This window comes from Polypterus senegalus, chromosome 7 (assembly GCF_016835505.1).
Source record: "Polypterus senegalus isolate Bchr_013 chromosome 7, ASM1683550v1, whole genome shotgun sequence".
Classification (NCBI taxonomy): domain Eukaryota; kingdom Metazoa; phylum Chordata; class Cladistia; order Polypteriformes; family Polypteridae; genus Polypterus; species Polypterus senegalus.
Genome location: NC_053160.1, coordinates 44,758,015 through 44,782,086, shown reverse-complemented (window position 1 = coordinate 44,782,086; position 24,072 = coordinate 44,758,015). Strand labels below are relative to the sequence as shown.

General features: G+C 35.8%; 1 protein-coding gene across 1 annotated transcript in view; it reads left to right on the top strand.

The window, feature by feature from the left end:
* mrpl1 (mitochondrial ribosomal protein L1) overlaps positions 1 to 20,181 on the top strand; it is a 37,947-nt gene extending 17,766 nt beyond the window's left edge. The window contains exons 4-9 of the mRNA XM_039758546.1: positions 2,959 to 3,042; positions 4,206 to 4,277; positions 4,378 to 4,489; positions 8,584 to 8,684; positions 16,649 to 16,730; positions 19,500 to 20,181. Of these exons, the coding sequence (XP_039614480.1) occupies positions 2,959 to 3,042; positions 4,206 to 4,277; positions 4,378 to 4,489; positions 8,584 to 8,684; positions 16,649 to 16,730; positions 19,500 to 19,603 (555 nt within the window). The 3' untranslated portion in view covers positions 19,604 to 20,181. The remainder of the gene's footprint in view (positions 1 to 2,958; positions 3,043 to 4,205; positions 4,278 to 4,377; positions 4,490 to 8,583; positions 8,685 to 16,648; positions 16,731 to 19,499) is intronic.
* The last annotated feature ends 3,891 nt before the right edge of the window (positions 20,182 to 24,072 follow it).

Genomic DNA, 24,072 nt, shown 5'->3' with positions numbered 1-24,072 from the left:
CAACTGAGTTTTTCACTTAAAAACTTAGTGATTTGGTTTATATTACATGCAGTTGAGTCTATTAAATTTGTCTGTTTTTTTGAATGGGCAGTTTATTTATACACCAAATAGCAAAACAGTCTAGGAAGTTCTAGGAGGGCCTAGGGAGTTCTATAAAGACATCTAAGAAGTAGCACTTGAAATATATTAGGATTTATCTTTAGCACAATGTTTTTGGCATAGAAAATAACATTCTCTGATCTCTGATCATGCCCATGTAGAAGTGTAAGGTGCCAGCCTTTGATCTTTTCAATATATGAGCGGTCACTTGTGTTTGCATGTGTAATACATGTTCATTTGATTCAAAACTCAGTTGATTATAACAAAAATAATTAATAATGTAGTAAATTAATAAGACATAAAATGAAAAAAAAATTGCTGGCTAATTTAATAGCTGTGCAAATCTTTATTCCAGAAAAAAATATAAAACAGGATCAGATTTTTCAGCAGCTAGTTTATTACTGAGTATAGATGGGCTTGACGGGCATCCTGGACGATGAAAGATTTTGGCTTTTTACTCTCCCAATATGCTAGATGGCAGCGACCCCGGATATCGGTATCCAGTGGTAAACCAGCAGGGCATGACGGGAGATGTAGTCCGGCAGAGCAGCCCTGTTGGTGTCACTGGGTGCCGCAAGAGGGTGCTGCAGTGCCGCAGGTAGACAAGCTCCCAACTGTAATGGACTTTTACATGACCTGTAAGTGCTTCCATCGGGCAGTAGCCCTGACACCGGAAGTACTCCCGGATCCTTAATAAAAGGGACTGTACCCCCTTACTCGGGCGAGTCGGAGCTGAGAGGATATGGAGCAACACTCAACTGGAGGAGGACAGTGCAGTGGTAAAAGGAGAGGGATAGTGGAGAGAGAAAATGTGGTTGTTTGTGCAACTTTGTGCAGGAATTGTACTGTATAATAAAATCTTCCATTATTTGAACCCTGGACTTGGTGTGATCGTGTTTAGGGGTTTGGCGCTTGGTGAGATAGAACAACATGCACATTGGCTTTTTCACTAATACATTTTTAAAAGTTAAGTCATGCTTTACCCATAGCAGAAGTAAAATTACATTAACTTTACTAATAAATGATTTTACCATGTTATTAATAGAATATCACGTGTTGACATTATATTTGAGAAAAATTAGTTTCTAAATGTCCTTCCATTCTTCCATTTTCGGACCTTAGTTGGTCCAGCGCAGAATCATATGGAACTAGAGCCTATCCTGGCATATCTGAACCAACTCTGAATGGAATGCTGTTCCCTCAGAAGCTTACAGCGAGACATTCATACATCAGGCCAATACAAAATTGCCTTCTAATTTGTTTTACACAGTTTTGGGACAGTAAGCAGGGATTGAAATATCCAGATACACACACAGACATGGGCAGGTCATGCAAATAATATTCATGCTCAGCCAGTTGCACAGTTGTCATTTAAACTAACCTGTCTTTGAGAAAGTATAATGTTGGAAAACTGGAGTGCCCAAAGAAAGATCCACACAGACATAAGGAGAATGTGGAGATTCTACACACAACAAGCTAACAAATTTTAATTGAGAACACTGGATATGTGAGGTTGACAATGACTAAATATAAATATATGTAAATCGTACTTTTATGTTCTTGTTTAAAATTGTGCCAGAGAGTACCAACATGCTGCATGCAGTGCAGACATGCAAGTAAGAATTTCACTGTACAGTGTTGTATGCATGAAAATATCTCTGCTTCTGCTACTACAACTTAGATATTCAAGTCAGGAAATACAAAGTGAATTAATCAAAATATAAACCTGCTCTTTCTTCAGCTTTTTTCAAAATGGTTTGGCATTTTGAAGTAACATGCCCATGTTGGAATTCACATATTGATATATCTATATATTTCAAAATGTCCAGAGCATTCAGTATGATTTCATATTAAACTACAGAAAGCATTTATGAGAGGAAGAATTACTGGATTTAGAATGATTACTGCAAAAACAAAAATGACTGTGTTTGTAAGTGTTTAAGATATGGGGATTTAAAGGGGCCTTTATACATTCTATAATGGAAATGTACCTGTCCATACAGGAAAGGAAAGTGATATAAAACACTCTGGGGCATTCACATTCTTATGGAGCTTTCTCTTCTCTCATAACCGTGCTTAATAACAAGTTTCAAAAGGATGAATAATGAGTAGTTACTGATGCATTCTGTGTTTGCAGGCTGGGGATAGGTTTAAAGTATTTAAAACATTTTAAAGCACTTACTCTGAAAATGCAGTATCTTTAAATAATACATTTTTACAAGTTTAAAATGTATTTATTTGTTCTGTGTACAGTTTATTTTACTGCATTTTTCCAAAAATCACAAATGTGAAAATACCAACATACATAATAATACATAAGCACAAATGGTTGCTTCTTATTTGATGTAATATTATATGGCATTTGTTGTAAGTATCTTCGCTTGAGGTCATTCTGATCTGTTGTACTTCCAGTATTGATTAAAACCTTAAGTGCTGCAGTACAGTATGTAAAAAGTGAATTGAAAATCTATGTTACTTTAAAGTACCATGATTTGTTGGTGTTACTCTCTTCATAAATGTAAATCAATCAATTTTTATATTTGTGTCTGATTTATGCATGTGTTTTGCAGATGGTTCAAGTTATGACAAACATGCAGAGGCAGATTTTTATGAAATTAGGCTAATACTTTTTGGAGCATTACATTAAAATAACAATATATTGTTACCTGCTGTATAGCTAAATACAATACACAGTACCTCATCGTTAACATGTTTATGTTAATTACCAAATTGAAAAAGACCAAAAAACTCTCTTTTTTGTTAATATATGTATGCTTTTTGGGTGGTCATTACTTTTTATTAATAATTTATAAACTATTTTTGCACCATTAACAATGAAGTGGTATTACTTGTTTTTAGAAAAAAGTGGATTCATTTGTCAGTACCATTAACTTGCCGCATCCTTTGAAGGAAGATCTCAACAAGGTGCTTGTGTTCACAGAGGTTAGTTAACAAACATTAAGTTATATTTACTGACAAAGTATTTTTAAACTTGGTGTTTTAAATGAAAAATGTATATTTTGAAGGCAATTGACATCTGCTGTTATTTAAGGAAAAAGACATGTTCACACGACTGAGTCCAAAACAGAACTGATTTAGTATCAACAAGATGGCGGCTTTAAAGGCCAGTAAGGGAAGTGATGTCATCAGGGCCAGAGTTGGAAGTGACATCGTTGGCTGCCACAGAGCCGGGCGGGATTTCCCTAGAATGGTGTGTAGAGAGAGAGAGAATTAGTACACTTCGCCACTCCCTTTTCCGGCGTGGAATCACATTTACTCAGGCCCTTTATTTGTCTCCTAAACATGCGTGTGTGACAATACACATATACAGTATATGTATTACAGTATATACTATATGTTTTATATGTTCTACTGGCAGAAATCAATGAAAAGAAATTTGGCATAGCCAAATTTAGAAAAATTCTTAAAACCTGATAATTGCTATCAGTTCAAGCTGATTGTTCTTATTATGGTAAACACATGAAATACACATATAAAGTTACCAATTAAACATTTATTGATTTTATTTAAATTAAATAATTAATAATTGATAGGATTTATAAAATATTAAATCAATATCTTTTAAATTTTAAATTATTCAGATAATTGTTTTGAAGAAAAAATACAAATTATTAAAAGTCCAAACAAAAGAAATAAAACAGTTTGGTTTGCTGACACATTACATGAAGTCAATTAGTCAAAAAAGTTTTGGTTATTAAACTTACTGTGTGAAATTGCTTTCAAGATCCATATTTACTTATTCTATTTAGTAATGAGGTTACCACTTTAATCAAGCTCTCTTCCGCTTTTCTTGTATTGAACATCTAAAACCAACAGTTCCCACATATTTACAGTTGATGCTTCTCAATATATTATGAGGATTAAAAATTTTTAATTAACTATATTATGCTGATAGCTATTCTTTAATTTAGAATACATTATCAATAGCTTTTTACGAATAGAAAATGTACTGTATACTGTATATTATCTTTAGGAAGTTTTTTTACTTGCACCTTAATTTAATTAGTCAATCTGTAATTTAATTTTACCATGCACAACTTTAGTTTTCTGTTTGCTTTAATTAGTCTTTTTTTAATGTTTCAAAGAATCCTGAAGAAACTGAAGTTGCTGAGAAGAATGGTGCGTCTTTTGTAGGAGGCGAAGAACTTGTCCAGAAGGTATGTGCAATATAGAGAATTGTGTATTAAAGACCTTAGCGTCTCTGAAGATAGGTTTTTGGTTATTTTATACATAATAATGAGCTGTTTTGAATTCCAGATTTTGGATGATGAAATAAGTGCTGATTTTTATATAGCAGTTCCAGCGATTCTTCCAAAAATAATGGGCCTAAAAAATAAGCTACGGAAAGTGTTTCCTAAAAGTAAAAGAGGTGAGTATTAAACTCTGTTTCTCTGCACACAGAATTAGTTAGTCTTGTCTTATTAGTTTTCTTCAAAAATGCTGCTTAAACATGAATCAGTTTCAACTTTAATACTTCCTTAACAAACAGGTTTAAACTAGTCTTTCTTTTAATACAGAATATTTTTTAATAGTCATCTAGCTGAGTCTACCTTTGAAGTGAAACCTGTTTCTGTGTGCAGAGGGGTTTTTATGGCACTTGACATCTGTAATCATCTTGTCTGACAAAGGTAAAGGTTTAAGAGCTGAGTATGCTGGTGGATATTTACTTTTATGGTATTTTCAGCCATCAGGATATTTTCTTTTTGCTGTATAAAACTAAAAAAAATTGCTTGTGGGCCAGGCCTACCTTCATAAGTCCACCCCTTAGAATAGTACATTTGTTTGTTTCTCGTCATTTGCTTATAATTTTGTTCCTCTCACTGTATAGGAAAGTATTAATGAAAGATTAGTTTTTACTGTAGCTGTTTCCTGGCTGCAAGATCCCAGGTTCAATACCAGGCTAATCACAGTTTGAAGCCTGCATCTTTTCCTCATGTTTATGTGCGTTTTCTAAATGTACTCTGGTTTCCTCCTGCAGCTTAGAAATGTGTAAGTTACATTTACTGTTATATTAGAAAATTAATGATCACATCGATAACAGTGTGATATGCACAATTCTCAACCCTGCTTAATCAATTTCAAAATCACTAGAGTGGTAGTCTATCTAAAATGTTTGCATATTTTGTTTGAAAAGGGCAAAACTAAATGCAAATGTTTTTTACTCAATTGTCATTTGGCATTAGGCTGATGGATTTTTTTTAATTTGAAAAACAAGAAATGTTCAATTGTGACTTTGTGATAGGTTGGTCATGTGTTAGGCTTGCTTTAAGGCCATGTCACATTACATGATTTTTCAAGTGATTTTCAGTTGTAGACTTCATTTGCATAATCTTAACCAGTTAGAGGCAGTCACAGCGTGTTTTCATAACAGTAGTGTGGTGTAACATACCCATTGACTCAGTCCAGTTAGTCTGCAACTTTGTCAGGTTTTATTTTGTCAAAAATCAGGGGCAGGCTTTGTGTATGTGAGAAGTGACAAACAATGCAATGAAGGGGGAAGGAATTCAGGTGTCTTGGACCTCACAAACAGAAGAGAGGCTCGTGTGTCTGACATCTCATGTTTTCTGTACCACAAGAGTAAACCTTTTGCATAAGAAATGACTACATCAGGCAGCACATTATTGGCTGTTAGAAAAGAGGGCATGCCCACAGTAGTTTGAAAATGTGAAATGGTGATGGAAAGTCATCACAAAATTGTCTAATTTGACATGCCAAACAATTTCTAGTTATGTAACTGACTGGCAACAAGATCAGCATCTGCATTTGTCAGATCTGGCATCACCTCTGACTAGAAGTCATGTAATGTGACATCGGCTTCAGCTGTCTATTGGATAAATCTTTCTTTTTGAAATGAATAGTGTATGTGTGCCCCACATGTTCAAAATTAACAAAAATCAAGTGTGTCTGACACAGGCAATAGACCATGAGTCCCAACAGCATGCTGGCTACTGCACTACTTAACACTGTTTTCACTGCAGTATGCCTGCAAATAAATTAGCTCATGATAGCATTGAAAAGAAGTAGAAAAAGAAAGATCATAGTTTTTACTTTGAGTGGAATTATCACTTCCATAACTCTACATAGAAATATGAATAAGCTATAGCACTGGTGGAAGTGAGGAGTAGAGGGTTTGAATGGAAAATATTGGTTTGACAGTTTCAGAATGTCCAAGGGAATATTCAGTTATTTCTGTCAACATATGACTCTTTCAGAAAAATAATAAGCATGAGTTGTGCCATTTCCATCAAAAAAAAATATCAGTTGAGTTCTGTTGGCTGCTAGTAGGCATCCCAATGCCTATTAAATCAGCCACCTTGCTCTCTTTCCTTTAGTATTTTGAGTCAGTACTGTTATCCATCTTAATTTTCAATGCACGGATGTGACGTAGGTTTCATAAAATTTTCAGACAATTCCAAGGGAAATGTTCAGACACAGGTCACATTCGATTCGCATACAATGTGCTTCTGTTAGATTTAGTAGCACCTATGAAACTGTTCCAAATCTCATCTGAAAAGTTCTGATGTTATGTGAGTCTTTTGCCTTTCATATTCATCTGAAAAGATTTGGGTATGTGCCACGTATTAGTGATTAAATTAGAATTGAGCTACAGTGTGAATGTATCTAAAGAGAAAATATTCTCAATATTTTGAGTTATCTCTTTAGAGCTTAAAGAACAGTGCTAACAAGCACATACTGTACACTATCATATTAATGATTACAGTATTCAGCTTTGACTTAAATGCCAAAATTTAATGGGTTTCTGCTTATCCCAGAATTTAAGGGGTGGGATTTTATTGATAATGGTATTTAGGTGCTTTTAAAACTTCAGTAAACAAGATAGAAATTAATTAACAGCATATGATGCACAAAGGCTGCCCTTCATAAGTCCACTCCTTAGAATAGTATATTCATTTGTTTCTGCTTGTACTATGTATGTATGTACTCATCATTGTTTTGTGTTGCCCTAAACTGTGTTTGGTTCAGGCTTTATTTTTTTTCTTTTATAAAATTCAGCTGTGCCACAGGCAAAAGTGAAAATAAAAAGAAAGCTAGATAGCTTTATTATCTTGTCAAATGATTACCAGTAGCGATATCACATTTGTGCATCTGATTTTTCTGGCTGAAGTGTAAGTTGAGCTAAAGGATTTGTAATTACTTTCATTGACATATCCATCCATCCATTATCCAACCCACTGTATCCTAACTACGGGGTCACAGGGGTCTGCTGGAGCCAATCCCAACCAACACAGGGCGCAAGGCAGGAAACAAATCCCGGGCAGGGCACCAGCCCACTGCAGGGTGCACACACACACGCACACACACACACACATTAACCTACATGTCTTTGGACTGTGGGAGGAAACTGGAGCACCTGGAGGAAACCCACGCACATACAGGGAGAACATGCAAACTCCATGCAGGGAGGACCCGGGAAGTGAACCCAGGTCTCCTTACTGCAAGGCATCATTGACAAACAAAATTAACTTTTTTTTACTAAATAATAATATATTTTTTCAGTTGCCAGTGATTATTGCCATTTAGTTATAGAATAAATCAGTATGAACCATTTGGTGTATGTGGTTTGTGTGTTCTTCTTAAGTCAATTCATGTTGCTCAGCTATATTTGCCCAGTTCACCGTTTTGTGTGCAAATGAATTTACCAACAGTGATGTTAACAGTCCCCCTTTAGCCTAGTGTTTGTCATAATTGTTTAACCGAGCACACTTGTTCAAATACAAAAAGTAGCCCCACAGAAGCATATTATTAATGGTCCATAATTCTGTGTTTTAGATCATTGTTCACATCATCAGTTATGTGTGCTTAACTCTCCTAACCTTTGGTAACAGTGGAGCATAAAGGGCAATAATATTAATTTGAATATCAAAAATGTAATAAATAATTAAAATATTAAAAACACAAGCACGGTAGGTAATAAACAGATAATATAAATAAAAGTAAGAACTAAAGTAAAGTCGAAGAAACTTGGCAGGGTCATAAGCAGAGGGTGGCATAATGCTTCCGAATCTAATAAGGTGGGTTTGATTTCTGACCTGGTCATGGTCTTTGTGGAGTTTCATGTTTTCCTTATGTTAACTGGCTGAAGATTAATTAATTGCCGAGTGTTTTAATTGTTACAGACTGATGTCCCAATCAGAGTTAGTTCATGCTTTGTGCCCAGTACTAGCAATGTAAAACTTTAGCTTTCCATATTGGAAAAAACAGGACAACAGACGGATAGACAGTGTAGACATAACTGACATTTTAAATGCATCTTGTAATGTGGTAAATGTGGCTCTGAATTTGTTCATTTGCATTTCATTTCTTATTTGTATTTGCAGACTGTCGTTTTAGTTTAGTTTTGATTTTAAATGTTCTGGTAAAATTAAATCCAGTCAATAAACAGCTACAATTTTCACAGAGCTTTTGTGAACTTTTTTTTTTTTTATCATCTCCAATCTATAGGTTCAGTTGGGACAAACATTCCCAAAATGCTTGAGCATTTTAAGACTTGTTCTGAATACATGGTGGAGAATGATTGTTACATCAAAACAAAGATTGGAATGGTAGGTGTGGATTCTAATTTGATTTTCTTCAAATGTATGCTTGTAGGTGTTAAAAACATTCAGAGCAGCCTTTTGATAATAAGCTGTCAAGGTATTGTCGCTTATGATTTTCGAAGTTAAGATGTGAAAAATATATACAGTATCATTGGTGGATTCATCTGTTTTGAATTTTAAATAACTATAGTTGATAATAATATTTTTAAAGCTCATTGCAAATGTTAGTCAGTCATTGTCCAATCCGCTATATCCTAACTACAGGGTCACGGGGGTCTGCTGGAGCCAATCCCAGCCAGTGCAAGGCAGGAACAAACCCCGGGAAGGGCGCCAGCCCACCGCAGTCATTGCAAATGTTTTGTATTAAAATAAAAAATGCATAGTTATTAAATACATTGAACTAAAACATTCCTTTAGTAATCGTTCTCTTATAATAATATAGGTAAACCGATTTCTTGTACTACATTTAGCCTGAGTGTTTCAAAAATGCAACAGCAAATAGTTCTGCCCTTCAGTTTGTAGTGAGAGTTTATAAAAGTGCACTGACTATGCCATTCAAGGCAATGCTGGGTTTTCAGTTGCTTCAAATACCTAACCTTTGTCTAGTATTTAAAATTCTATTATTTAATTCTTATCTTTACATTTGAAAGTGAATAGTTAAATAATCAGCATATTCAAAAAGGTCAGATTATCCTTCTCTTTCAAAACATGCAAGTACTCAATGAAGGAAATGAATAAGACCGTATTATACTAGTGATTTATTCAGTCCATAACACACTAATTGTGAATTTTGCTTCTTAAGAATAAATTAAATCACTTTATGGTATTGCTTCATTTAAACCAGGAAAGAGGAAATATTAGTTTTGTTTCAATCCCAGTTTTAGTACAGTTAAATTATATTGCCAAAGCCATAAAAGAAAATTTATGTGATCCACCCACCCTAATTCATTATTGCTTGCCAAACTAGTTTAATTATATTTGGTTATTGTTTAACTGCTAAAGTGAATTATAATCATGTGCTTCTTCATGGAGTCTGGTTTGATTTGGATTAAAGCTAACCAAACATTGCTCCTTAATGATGATTTCCATATTGGAGCAATTAATTTTGAAGCTGTAATAACCTTGACTGTATTCCTTCATCTTAAAGTCTTTGAGGCCAGGAGGAGTGGCAGCTTTGCTGCGTTATTGGACATACTTCTTGTTTGCCTAGGTTTCACAGCTGCATTGCCACTTGTCTGCGCCGTAGCAGCCAGTCATATCGACAACAGTGGGAATAATGCCAGCAGCCTTCAATTGCTAATTTTCTAAGTGATCTTAGCTAATTTACCAGGTTCCTGGTGTTCTGGAGGATCAATTATTTGGCCTTAGCATGTATATGCAATATTTTCTCAAATGTAATTCTGAAAAACATTAGATATTGACATGACTAATCAAACTTTTTGGGAATTTGCTTGTTTGCCTTGCTTTGCTGTCTTTACCTTCCTAATATGGCTTGTCGTCACCATCTATCTAGTAATTTGCGTACTGCTTTTGTGCTCCATTTACTGCAAGACCCGCAGTAAAGAGCAAGAAAGAGAGATTCGGGCTATGTCTGCTGCTGAATTGTGAAACACTTAGTGAAAGGACTTACCTTCCTTCAACCTGAGGAGAGTTGAGTTTTTTTTTTTTAAATATGCTTATTTGATGCCTCATATTAGGAAAGGAAATTGTGAGTATATATGCATTTTATTTTGAGTGTATCAAGTTTATTGCCAATTTAAATTATTTTCAGGTTTGTTGTGTTGTTGTTTATGTTGTGTCATTTTCTCAGTTTTTTGAATGGAGCTTAATATCTGTACTTCATCTATATCTTCACAATTATTTTATCATTTTTACACTTTTTTGTTTTTCACCAACTAACCATGGACCATAGAGCATAATTTTCCCTGGAATGTATGTTGTTTGTCAAATGATTTTTGGCTTTATATGTTCATACTTAAGCTTTAAGAACCTATTCAAATAAAGAGATAAAGGGTGAGTGTGGGTGTATGTCAAGTATGTCTTTTGATGGACTGGCATCCTGTCCAGAGTTGATTCCTTCCCTGTACTCAGTTCTGCCTGGATAGGCTGTGGCTCCCCTTGACTTCAAACTGGATAAGTGGGATACAATATGGACAGAATGAATTGAAGTACAGTATAGACAAATCTGTACATGTATGTTCATATTGCATGTAATTTTGAATTAATATAGTATCTCTGTCATTGTCAACTGTACTCTAAGCTTATAAATGAATTAAATGAGTAGTAAAACTACAGTTTATTTGAATATTTTGTAAAAATATTATTAATTAGCATGGTGATCTGCCATTGGATGCAGATGTCTTTGTTCAGAAATTCACTTGCCTCATCTTCCTTTTAAACATACCTATTTATTGCTAGTGAGATGCTACACTATTATATTTCCTGAATATATTTTTATGATTCCAGCAGCTGTTTGGAAAGATGTCAGATTACCCCTGTTGTTTTTGTTTGTTTTTTTAATCATTTGCTCCCTGTTACAAAACCTGTTGCAATCAAAAGTATTTTTTCACAGTGTGCTAAGAATGATTTTCTCCAGTTTGGTTTATGAATATTAGTTCTGTGATCATTGGGACTTATTTTTGTATGATTTTAAATACATTTTTATCTGCCACCATTTTGTTTATTGAAATCTTGTCCCGCCATTTTGAGTTTTTCTTTTTTTTATTAAACGAATTGTCATTTTATAGTTAGCAATGTGTTCCTTTGCGTTCAATTGATACCCTGAAGTGTTAATATTTCATGACATGGAGAACATATAAAGATTATTATCTGAAAGATTATTTTGCAGTGTTGGGTGCTGTTTCTGCTTTGTCGTTTTGGTTTCTTTTTGACTTTCCAGCTTCTCTGACCCTGATCTGTCTTTCAACTACATTATTAGACTTCCTATTACCATTACTGTCTGTGGCAGAAGAGTGCAAGTAGAAGAGAGACAGAAATTTGTTGACGTTTAAAAAGTGATGTTTACCAGTGATCACTTTTGTCATGCTTATATTAATAAGTAATTTATTTTAACATATTTCTGTATGTTATATATAAACCTCAAATGTAAGTTTATATTTATATGTCTGTAAGCTACATAATTTGTCCCCAGGGGGAAATTTAGCTGTTAACAGAACCTCAATAAATAAATAAATATGTACAGGTAAATCTCAATAAAGTAAAACATCATCAAAAAAACTCCTATATTATATAGATTCATTACACACAGAGTGATATATTTCAAGCGTTTATTTCTTTTCATTTTGCTGATAATGGCTTACAGATAATGAAAACTCAAAATTCAGTATCTCAGAAAATTCAAATATTACATAAGACCAATAAAAAAAAAAAATTAATACAGAAATGTTGGCCTACTGAAAAGTATGTCCATGTACACACTCAATACTTGGTCGGGGCTCCTTTTGCATGAATTACTACATCAATGCAATGTGGCATGGAGGTGATCAGCCTCTGGCACTGCTGAGGTGTTGTGGAATCCCAGGATGCTTTGACTGTGGCCTTCAGCTCGTCTGCATTGTTGGGTCTGGTGTCTCTCATCTTCCTCTTGACAATACCCCATAGATTCTCTATGAGGTTTTGGTCAGGCGAGTTTGCTGGCCAATCAAGCACAGTGATACCATGGTCATTAAACCAGATATTGGTACTTTTGGCAGTGTGGGCAGGTGCCAGTCCTGCTGGAAAATGAAATCAGAATTTCCATAAACCTTGTCAGCAGAGGGAAGCATGAAATGCTCTACAATTTCCTGGTAGATGGCTGTGCTGACTTTGGAGTTGATAAAACACAGTGGACCAACACTAGCAGATGACATGGCTCCCCAAATCATCACTGGCTGTGGAAACTTCACACTGGACCTCAAGCAACCTGGATTCTGTGCCTCTTTCACAATATTCTCATTTTCTGAGATACTGAATTTTCTGTTTTCATTAGCTATAAGCCTTAAACAGCAAAATGAAAAGAAATAAATGCTTGAAATGTATCCCTTTGTTTGTAATGAATCTATATAAATGAGTTTCACTTTTTGAATTGAATTACTGAAATAAATTAACTTTTCGATGATATTGTAATTTATTGAGATGCACCTGTAATATTATATTATGATAAACAACAAACACCTCTCAAATGTGCACCAGAATAACTAAAAAGAAAGGAAACTTCTGACTTGGCAGTTTAAGTCGCATTATGACATTATACAGCCATTTTTCTTGGGGTATAAAGTTGCCCCAGTAGCGTTTCTTGTCACACTTCTGCTGTATAATTTGTTAGCGCACTAGCACTGAGTACTCAGAGATTTGCAGCATTATTCATAATGACCATCAGTTTTGTTTTCATTCTCTACTTTGCTATTACCTCTAGGGGGTTGAGAGTATGTCCCATAACCGAGCCTGCCTTTTTTAATTAGCTTATTGATTTGGTGGGCCTCTAGTGAAGTGATGTTACCAACCCAGCACACCACAGCGTAGACAGTTGCACTGGCCATCACAGTGTTAGGAGTAAGTAAAGGATATCAGTACCCACCTTAAAGGAACACAGTCTCCTAAGAAAAAAAAGAGTCTTTACTGCCCTTTTTATATAGTTCCTCTGTATTATGAGACCAGCCCAGTCTGTCATTGATGTGGATTCCCTAGTATTTGCAATGCATCACCTCCACATCCACTCCCTGACTAGTAATCAGGCATAGTGGTTCTTTGGTGCAGTCAATAACCAGCTCATTGGTTTTTCTGATGTTAAGTTGCCCACAATTCTTTCTTGACTCATATACTCAACCCCTTCACGCTTTTCATGCAAGTGACATGGTGTGGTGTTATATTCATAGTTGAAGGTTTACATAGTGAAGAGAAAAGGAGACAGGACTGTTCCTTGTGGTTCTCCATTGTTTGCCATATCCATATCAGAGATACATTTTTGAGTCTCTCAAACTTTGGTCTGCCTGACAGATGGTATTGTTATTAATTTGTCATCAAAGATTTTGGAAGCCTACAATACTTGTAAAGGCATAGGGGATAATAGAGATATTTCGAAGGCAACTACAATATTAGGACAGTTTTCTTTGCAAAATGTATGCAAACTATATGTTTGTTGGAGTCTTGAAGATTTCATCAAAATCTGTTAATCACTTCATGTAACTGCCATGGGAGAATTTGGTTTTATTACAAACTGCTAAATAATATAACTGTCTAAACAACTTTTTATGTTCTAGGTATTCTGTTTTTATTCAATGCTTTCTTAGACCCATTTCATATTACAGTAATACTACTGCTAATGCTTCTTTTGATTGGTGGTGACACTTTGAACCACATAGTCTACATACAATTTCTAGCAAGCCCTGTGTCTCAGGCCAGGAGTCCATTCTGTGGTTTAGCAACTAAGGGCTGCTAGCCATTGGCAGACCTGAGACCTTACAAAGATGCAGTCTCATTGGGAGACTCCTCTACCCCCACTTTGTGCGGATTGGGCAGCTTTTGTATGTGCTGCATCAGGATTGCCTCTTCCTAGTCCTCTGCTCCTACATGCAACTGGACGTGGACTATGGGAGCTCATAGCTGTTAAAAAGTAGCTGTAGTCATTGTACAATCCATTTCTCCTTTTATTTAAAATGTTTATAATTTTTTTGTTTTGTGTATTTGTTTAAACATTCAATTCCGTAACAATGGTGGAGCATAACCTCTAGAGACATCTTGTATTTTTTTCCAAAGCTTAAGACAGAGTGCATTAAATCCTTCTGGTTAAGACAAAGCAGTGCAACTCAAGTTTGAAAACGAATGAAATTCTGCTAAATGTCTAGATTAATATAAAATGAATGTTTGAAACTCAACATGTGCAATAATGGTTCAGACTCACCAAGTAAATAATCAAGTCAACATAGAGATTAACACAATAATGCCAAAGGCACACCAAATCTGACTTCAGCCCACAGTTGCCACCATTACTAAATTGTGATCACATTGAAATTTAAAGCCCTGAAGAGGAATATGTGTTGATCAAATATAGGCTCAGTGGCCAGAATCAGGCTGTTGAAACTAGCTGCCACAAGCAGGCCATGATATCTCTATCAACAGTGAGGGATAAACTTAATAACTCATGTACTGTACTGTACATGTTCAATGATTTAAGAAATTCTCAGTAACTCTGAAAATAATAATAATAGTACAGTGGAACCTCGGTTTGCGAGCAAAATTCGTTCTGGAAATGTGCTTGTAATTCAAAGCACTCGTATATCAAAGCGAATTTCTCCATAAGAAATAATGGAAACTCAGATAAATTCATTTTATAACCCACAAACATTTATATAAAAATGATTAATACAAAATCTTCACTCTAACTAACGGAATCACAGGTATCTGTTGGCTCCCTGGAATCTTTTTCTTTTTTTGCGACTTTAACAAAGAAACCTATCCAATGACAGTTGCTTTTGCCTGAAGAGTCACTACACTTGGACACAAAATGAAAAAAATGCTTTACGCACTGTGAGGTTTCTAAACTGTTTTGGGACCCCCAACGGGACAACACTTAAGAAGTTCGCCGTAAAAGAGAATCAGAAAAGATTGCGGTCAAGCTATAAGCACCTGCTGTCTATTTGTGATGCAAGGACACAGTATTACTTAGCCACTAACTTGGTCACGACCCTGCCAGATTGCTGTATAGGAGAGCGGTAGATCCTGCTACAATAAATAAACGTGCTGTTCCTGTATCATGCTGAATAAAGCTGGTTTTGCTTAAGTACTGAGACTCAGCCTCGTGTTTTGTGGTGCAAGACAGAGACTTACACGTTACAGCACACACACACACGGTCACCATTCTATAGTAAACAGTATACGCCTATATGGATATTGACTATAAAAGTGAGACATACCGACAGAGAACGAGCATGGGAGACAGCTACCCACAATCCCCACGTGACGCTCAGCGGACAGAGCATATATGTACTATTCATATTGAAAGACCTCGCTCGTTTATCAAGTTAAAATTTATTAAAAATTTTAGCTTGTCTTGCAAAACTCTTGCAAACCAAGTTATTCGCAATCCAAGGTTTCACTGTAATTGAAAAAAGTCCAGGTTATTGTTTAGTGTGTACGTGCCATGACATAGAATAAGGAGTATGGTATTTTTTTAGTATTAAAATATCTGTACATTACATAAATTTTAAGTCTGCAAACACAGATACATAGTAGAAGATCCTTCCAACAATCATATTTAAACCCCTCTTCTCACCAAGCAGCAGAGATCAACAAAAGGAGAGAAGGTGTAAAAGGTAGTCTGTCATAAGAGATTAAATGACTCATAGCCTTGCAGGGAATGGCAATGTTCAAGTAAGCACTGTGGTCTAGTGTGAAAGGCATTGGACTTTTAACCCCAAGTTTATCAGTTCAGTCTCTGGTTCTGCAACACTTTGTCATCCTGAGTATGTCACTTAACCAGCCTGTATTACACTTCTAGAAAGTCCTTATACAAATTGAATTCTGCTTTTGTACTTTCACAAATTGTATTCAGCTTAGTGCTTGTAAAGTAAAGATGTGCTCTATAAAATAAAAGCTGGTTGGTTGTTGAGTCATTACTGTGGAGAATGTTCATTATAGACAACATTAAAATGAGAGTACTGCTTGCTAAAAAAATAAAGTTTGAATTATTTATCAAAACATATTTATTTAATTTTGTCTGATTTTAAGTGTTACATAACAGAATTTTCTCATTGTATTCGAGTAACCATGTTATTTGACTAAAATGAGGCAGCAAGTAAATGTGATATTTCTTTTGTTAATAACCTATAAAAAATAATCTCTGGTAATAAACAGGTAACCAATAAAAACTTGAATCAGATATATTACTTTTTGGTCTGTATGTTTGAAATTGCTATTTTGAATATGGCTTAAAACGCATTTCAATAAAATAATTTTGTTTGTGTCTCTTTCAGCTTGATATGGAAAAAGATAAGATAATTGCTAACATGAGTGCAATCATTAAAGATGTGTGCTCACACAAACCAGCGAGTTACGGTATGTGGGATGTTTTTGTAAATATGTTTTATCAAGGATATGTAACTTTCTAATATACAGTAGTTCTTATTAGTATAACCAGATGATTCCATTCTCATTCTTTCTTGTTGAAGTCTGGCAGATGAACCCTGGGAACACAATTGTTGAGTTATTTTTTGTGTTTATAATGAAAAGGATACAAGAAGTTTTCAGCTGATGCCATGTAGCTTATAAAAAATGAATCACTATTGCCATTTCGTTTCATCTCTCATGACTGCAATATGTGTTATAGAAAATGAAATACATAATACACCACCTGTATCCATTCACTTCACTTTTGACTGTTACAGCTGTGAACTTTAGGGAGTGCTAGTGAAGCCCCACTGCCACGGACACAATCCCAGGCTTAATTACAATTTTATTTTATCACAGTACCTTAACAGGCTTTTCAAAGTGGGTTCAATACAGCCAAATACTTTCCCATCTCCTTCCACTCCTCCTCTGTGGGTATTGTCTTCTTCCTCCCAGCTCTTACTCACAGGGTAAGCTGAAACGCTTTCTGTTATCTTGGACCTGGAAGAACTTCTGGTACCATAGCATTGCATGATTGAAACATTTCCAGGCCACACAGAGGTTGCACCCAACAGGGAGTCCTTTCCTCACAGCGCCCCCTGGCAGCACCCAAGGACCTCCACAGGGCTGACCTTAAGAACTAAAAGTCCTGAGGAGCACTGCCACATTTTGTACTGGGATCTGAACTGCTTTTGGTACAATTCAGAATCAGAATTTTGAACTATCCCAACTCGGTGGCAACTCCATTCACATTGCTGTTCCATTTCAGCCTCCCAGCCGGGCAAGATTTCACCCACCAGGAATACCATTCCTATCCTTTATGGTGCTTACATGCATAAGAGATAATCATATAAACTAAGGTGAAGTAGAAAGTTTTACTTTTTTTTGATATATGGCTTTATTATGAATCTCTCTACGTTTTCCTGAGAAGTACAGCATGCTGCAATGCAATTCTATCTTCACTAAGTGATTCAGTAAACTGAAACAAATTGGTTGAAAGGAAAATCAGTATCTACGATTTTACTTCAGAAGCCATGTGTCAGATAAAATCCATAGTTGTAAGTCCTTAGTCTCCCCTCAAAAAAAAACAATCACAGATCAGATTGTAAATGGCAATATTTAAACCATTTCTCCCATTATGACCAGTGGGTATAAAAGATTTATGCGTTGTTCATACAGGATAGGAAGGTGTATTTTTTAAGGTGGCTGTTTAACTGCTGAGCACTGGTAATTTGTTAAGATACAGTATAATAATAATGTGTAGTAAGTTTGAAAGAAATAGGTAAAAGTTAACAAAAAAGATGCTGGTATATATTAGGAGAAAAAGTAAATGTCTGGTTATGCACCGTTTGGAAATGCTATAAGCTGAATGAAAGACTCTAGAGATCTGCAGTCAGTGTCTAGTATCTCTATTTGTTATGTTGATGTCACTCCTGCTAGAACATTTTATATTTCTAAAGCATGAAAAAAAAACTGAACTGGTTTAGAAGATTTTTTTGGGGTCTGCTTTTAATGAGCCTGTCTTTCTAAAGATAATTTCTCATTACATTTGTTCCTTTTGGTAAATAAGCAAATTTTTCAACAGCGTTATAATGAACATTTTTATTAAGATGTCTAAATAAAATGATTTTCACAGTCATCATTATTTTTCTCCTTTTATTTTTAGAGTTGTGCGAAATTAAAAGACACTTATTTTGGAAGAGCTCTGTACAATTAATTTTTAGAGGTACAGAAGATAATTCAAGCATTACTAAGGAGTCAGTAGAATTCCATTTTCTTCCCTCACAGTAACCTAGAGGAGCTCATTAAAAACTGTCATCATTATTTATAAAGGCATACTAATTAGATTATTAGCCAGACACACTAAGGGTGATTTTTAGAAGTACCAGACCAGTAAATTACAATCACATTAAGTACTGTGAAAAAAATGTATCTAAAATGTTATGTTAAAAACTACACAATAGTGCATATACAGATTCATAGAATTCATTATGTCATAAACTGGTTTGACGCTGGAACTATCACCTTTCATTATAAACCTTCTGTGTATAAATAATATTTTGTTTATAACTTCTTATCAGTATCTTTCAAATGGAAGGTACTGTATGTTTGCATAGCAGCATAAACCTTCACTAAACAAGACTACACTGTATTAATGCCTTAAATTAATTAATGATGTCAGAGTCAGGTGTTTATTCATCAGCAAATCAAATATCAAGCAGAATATGTTGTTATAAATACTTGTTTGCTTTACAGAGAAGTTGCACATTAAATGTTTACTGTATTCTGTTTAAGATGATTAGTTAGCATTTGCTAGCTTTAATGTTCATAACTCAAATCACATCTAAATTCAAACTATATTTTATTCAGCCTTAGGGAAATCACTTATGTAATAAAATTGATAAAATGTAAAGGCTGGAACATTTACAGTATTATTTTTCTTAATTAGCTATGTATTACATCTCCATGGAAACAATCACACTAATTTACAGTGGACAACAAACTTTCCCTGGCAGTCTAGGTCTTTTGGGGACATCAGATTTTGTGTACGTGCTACTGATGTCATAAAATAAGGCATACATGGGTCTTCATGCACACGTGCTTTCTCAGTAGCTTAATATGTATGAAAAGTAAACATTAGGAGTGAGCTGATTAGACAAATGCAAGTGTAACTAATATTTTTACATTTATTGTACATTATTTGGTCTTCTGTTTTAGGTCCATTTATTGAAAGAGGGATCATTTGCAGTGCAACAAGTGAGGCATTAAGATTTAAGGTGAACTATTTTCTTCCAGAACATGAGGATGTAAAAGAGACATGACTGATGAATATACATTGTATTGTTAAAAATGTTTATAGTTCTGCCAATGTATTAAATACATTTTGATTTAATAAAACTGTAACAAGGTGCTTTATTTAAAATCTTCAAAATGCAATTGCTAGGGCCCTGAATTGGACCATGTATGATATTCGCATTAGTTTGGTTTTTCTGTCACAAATACCTGCTATTAGTCAATAAAGTCTTAATGCCAGCATCTCTCTGCACAGCTTACTCCATGACAAGTCTTTGTTTTATAATTGTTTATTTAGTTTTATGACATCTGCTCTTCAACTATGTCTGTTTGTGAGACCCTAATGCTTTGTAAAACTAGTTTTACCGACATTAACTCTATGAAATGGACCATGTGGTGCTTAACCGTGTTTAAGTGTCTGGTCTTGTTTTCTCTTGACGTAAAGTTATGAATTGGGTTTTTAATTGCTGTTGATTTAGTTTTTATTTATAACTATACTGTAGTCCCTCAGGTTCTTTTCCATAAGGTTTTACATGGGGTAGGCTGAATTGTGTGTTTTATTAAATTAAAAGCATACTGCATTTTTAAAGCATTCTGGTTTATCATAGAGCTGGAGAATGGCAATGTGTTTCTTGCAGTTTGGACATGCAAGTATGACAATGTTACCACTCCTATTACTGCTGCCACTAATAAAGTCTTACCCAAGATTCTACCCAAGTTTTACCAGTACCTAGAAAAGAAGTGTCTGTGCCATTCAGCTAGGTGTGGATCAGATCAACATTAGTGCTCATGATGTATATTGGCCACTTCAAATGGTGGTAACATACATACATATATATATATATATATATATATATATATATATATATATATATATTGTGGCAGACGACCAGGGATCCTGCCCCACTGGGACACCTGGAAGAAAGGAAGGACTGGGAGAGGGGCACTATCTTTCCCAGGGGGCATAAGAGGGCAGCCCCCGGATTCCATCAGGGCCACGGAGATGGAGCTGGGAAGCTTAACCCTGTGGGGATCCGTGTCCACCACCAGGGGGCACCTGGATGGTCCTGGAGCCATGGAGGACAGCACATCTGCCACACCAGGAAGTGCTGCCGGAAGACCATTACAGAGCACCTGGAGCACATCCGGGCCGAAATAAAAGGGGCCACCTCACTCGATTTGGGAGCCGGAGTCTGGTGGAAGAAGATGGAGCTAATGAGAGAGGAGTGGAGGTGGCCTGAAGACAGGAAAAAGGACTGAGCTTAGTGTGGTGTTTTTGTGCACTGCGGTTGGCTTTGTGTGTTGTACAATAAACAGTGCGTGTTTTGTACATTTAGAGTGTGTGTCTCTCTGTGCCGAGGCTGATCTTTCACAATATTATATATGAGGTATAATGGAATGAATGTCAAAAGTTTTCATCTGAATGAACTATAAGTGCAGAGGCTTCAAATTAAACATTGCTGAAATCTCTAAACATCTATTGCTTTTCTCTTTTCGGCACTGTTTAATGCCAGCTATGCTTCCAACAGTGTTACGTTTCAGAAGTGTAAATGAGAAGATGTTATCCCAGATAGCATTCTTTTAGAACTGTATCTCTAAGAATATTTTTGGAATAAGCATAATAACAATGATGTGTAGCTTTCTTATGTTCTTGCCAAACCGTATGAATTGAGCCAGAGCTATGTAGGGAATCATCTACATGCCTTTAGAAGTGAAACTATTCATTTGTCTCCTAATTTATTACAATATGAAACCAGAAAAAAAAAAGTGTGTTTGGATTTGTATTCTAATAATGTCAGCAGGAAACAGTTTAGGAAAGATGTACCTTTATGTAAATATAAATTCTTTACAAAAACAAATAAAACCTTTTGGAAATTCTTGCTTCAACAGATTAATTAATCAGAACACCAAAAAACAGTTTCTATAACCACCCAGATAATGTAATTACTTATCAGTTCAAGAAAAATGAGTTATAATAAAAGATAGTGCACACATGAGTTTTTTAAAAATATGGCAGTTTAAACATTCTCAGTTCATAGATTCTGTTTTATTAATGTAGTTGTTTCCATATAAGCAGCTTGCACAGATTTCGACATGTTCAAACTGATAGCATCACATCCTCCACAGTGACCCTCAACACATGCCCACCACATGGTACTCCTTGTTCACTTCTGACTGGCCAGATACAGCTCCGACTCCATCATTAAATCTGCTCCTGATACCACCATCATATGCTGATCATCAACAATGACAAGACAGCTTACAGAGAAGAGGTTTACTTGCTGACAGTGTGTTTCCAGGATAGAAAATATCTCACTCTTAATATCAGCCAAACCAGTAGGCTGGTCACAGGCTTCAGAAAGCAGACTATACTGCCATCAGCACTGGAGAGAATGCTGTTGAGAGTGTGAGTAGCTTTAAAGTCCTTGGCGTGACCATTACTAATGAAGTGAAAATGGACATTTTGGCTATTGTGAAGTAGGCTTGCCAGCACCTCTTTTTCTTCCAACATCTGAGTAAAGCTCAGATTTCTCCGTCTGTTCTTCCAAATTGCTACAGGTACACAGTGCAGTCCATCCTCACTGGCTACATCACATTCTGGTATGGCACCTACCCGGTTCAAGATGGTGAAGCCCTGCAGAGGGTGCTGAAGATGGCACAGATTATTACTGACACCTCGCTGCTTCCTTCTGACCAACAGCACAGGACCACTGGCACTCACACCAGTAGATTCAAGGACAGCCAATAATAACAAACCTCAACAACTACAAACAAATGTATGTATTATGTGTGTATTATCACGGTTTTGAAATATATATAAGATATGTGAAAATAAAGCAATACATTTTTAAAAGTCGGGCATAAAAGCTGCCTGTTCTTTATGTGACTAACACTTAACTAACTACCTGCACCATTTCTCATCTCACAAGTACTTGTGCTGGGTACTTTATGCACCAGTGTTAAAATGGCTATTTATATGCACACTGTGAGATTGTACTATAAAATATTGCAATAATTATACATTGTACATGTTTTTAATATAATTTAATACCATATTACTGAATTGTATGACACAGTCTAGGACTATCTGAAAATAAAGCTGATGCACTTCTCCAGTGCTCATTCGTCACCAGGCACACACTGCAGGATTTGCACATGGATTACATTTCACTTCAGTTGTTGAATGTTCTTTGCAGACAAAACCATTGCAAGTAGAACATCTCATCGTTGTCATACATACGCAAGTACCTGTGCGGTGTACCAAATGCATCATATGGAACTTGCAACTGTGCATTCACTCATAAAACCGGCTGGGGGCTCACTGGAGGGAAACCATTGGGACACTGTAGCTGTAGTGAATCAAGCTGAGGATAGACAAGTAAAAGAATGTTGAACAAAAATAACAGATTGGTGTACAAATAACACGAGTGTGAGTAGTTAAGGGTTAAGAAAATTCATCTAAAAATGACTTAAGGGTTAAGAAAATTCATCTAAAAATGACATCCAGTCATTTCATTAAATTAAGATGCACTCCATGCTGTTCTTTTTCCATTAAATTCCTTTCCTACTTATCCAGACTCCAGGCCAGAAGGGTGAGATCAGGACCCACAGCACTGACAGCAAGGCAGGAGCCAATCTCAAATTGGGGACTAGTGTGTCACAGGGCACTGCCATGCTCACTCACACTGGGCCAATATAGGATGTCTGACTTTCCTCACACACATGCCCTTGAGATGTGCAAGGATTTTTTTTTCTCGCTGTGTGTTAAATGCAAGATTCTTTTCAGTTAGCTAAACTACATACCTGTACACCCTTCTGCTTATTCTGCTGACATCTTTGTACTGCCTGCTTTTGTATTGTCTTGTAGTGTACTGTTCTTCAGTTTTCTGTGCCATGGGGGTCTCTGGGAAAGGCACCATAGACTGGCTGATACAAACCGAATCCGTTCTCAAAACTGCTTAATCCAGTGGAGGGTGGCAGGGGCCAGAGTCCATCCTGGTGATGTCAGACACATCCTGCATTGACTCATATACTTCACTGAGTGTTTTAGCTTACCATTAAGCTAAATACTCAAAAATGAAAGGCCAAGTTTAAATGTCTGAAGATTAATATAGTGCTAAAATGCTCCAGCTGTAAAAGCTGTGTTCACCACATTGCTGTATGAGATGTGTTAACTTTGATTTCACTTTTTTACCATTAGAGGGCAGTCACCACATAAAAATGACTAATTGTAAGCATGACGGCTGCTGGGCAGTGCCTACCATCTTTGACTATCATCCCGTGGCGACCAGTGCCGAATCCCATTCCCTCAAATGGGTAAGTAGATTAGAAAATGAATTAATTGGTGCCTAAGGCAAAAAATAAGCCGTCAAAGCCTAGTTTAAAAGAGAATAAATGGTTCAGTGCTTACAGTGTTAATTACCTCCATTTAATTGAAGAATTTACAAAGTCAGCTTTATAAAATGTTAAATGTACATCACTTTAACGGTACTTTGAA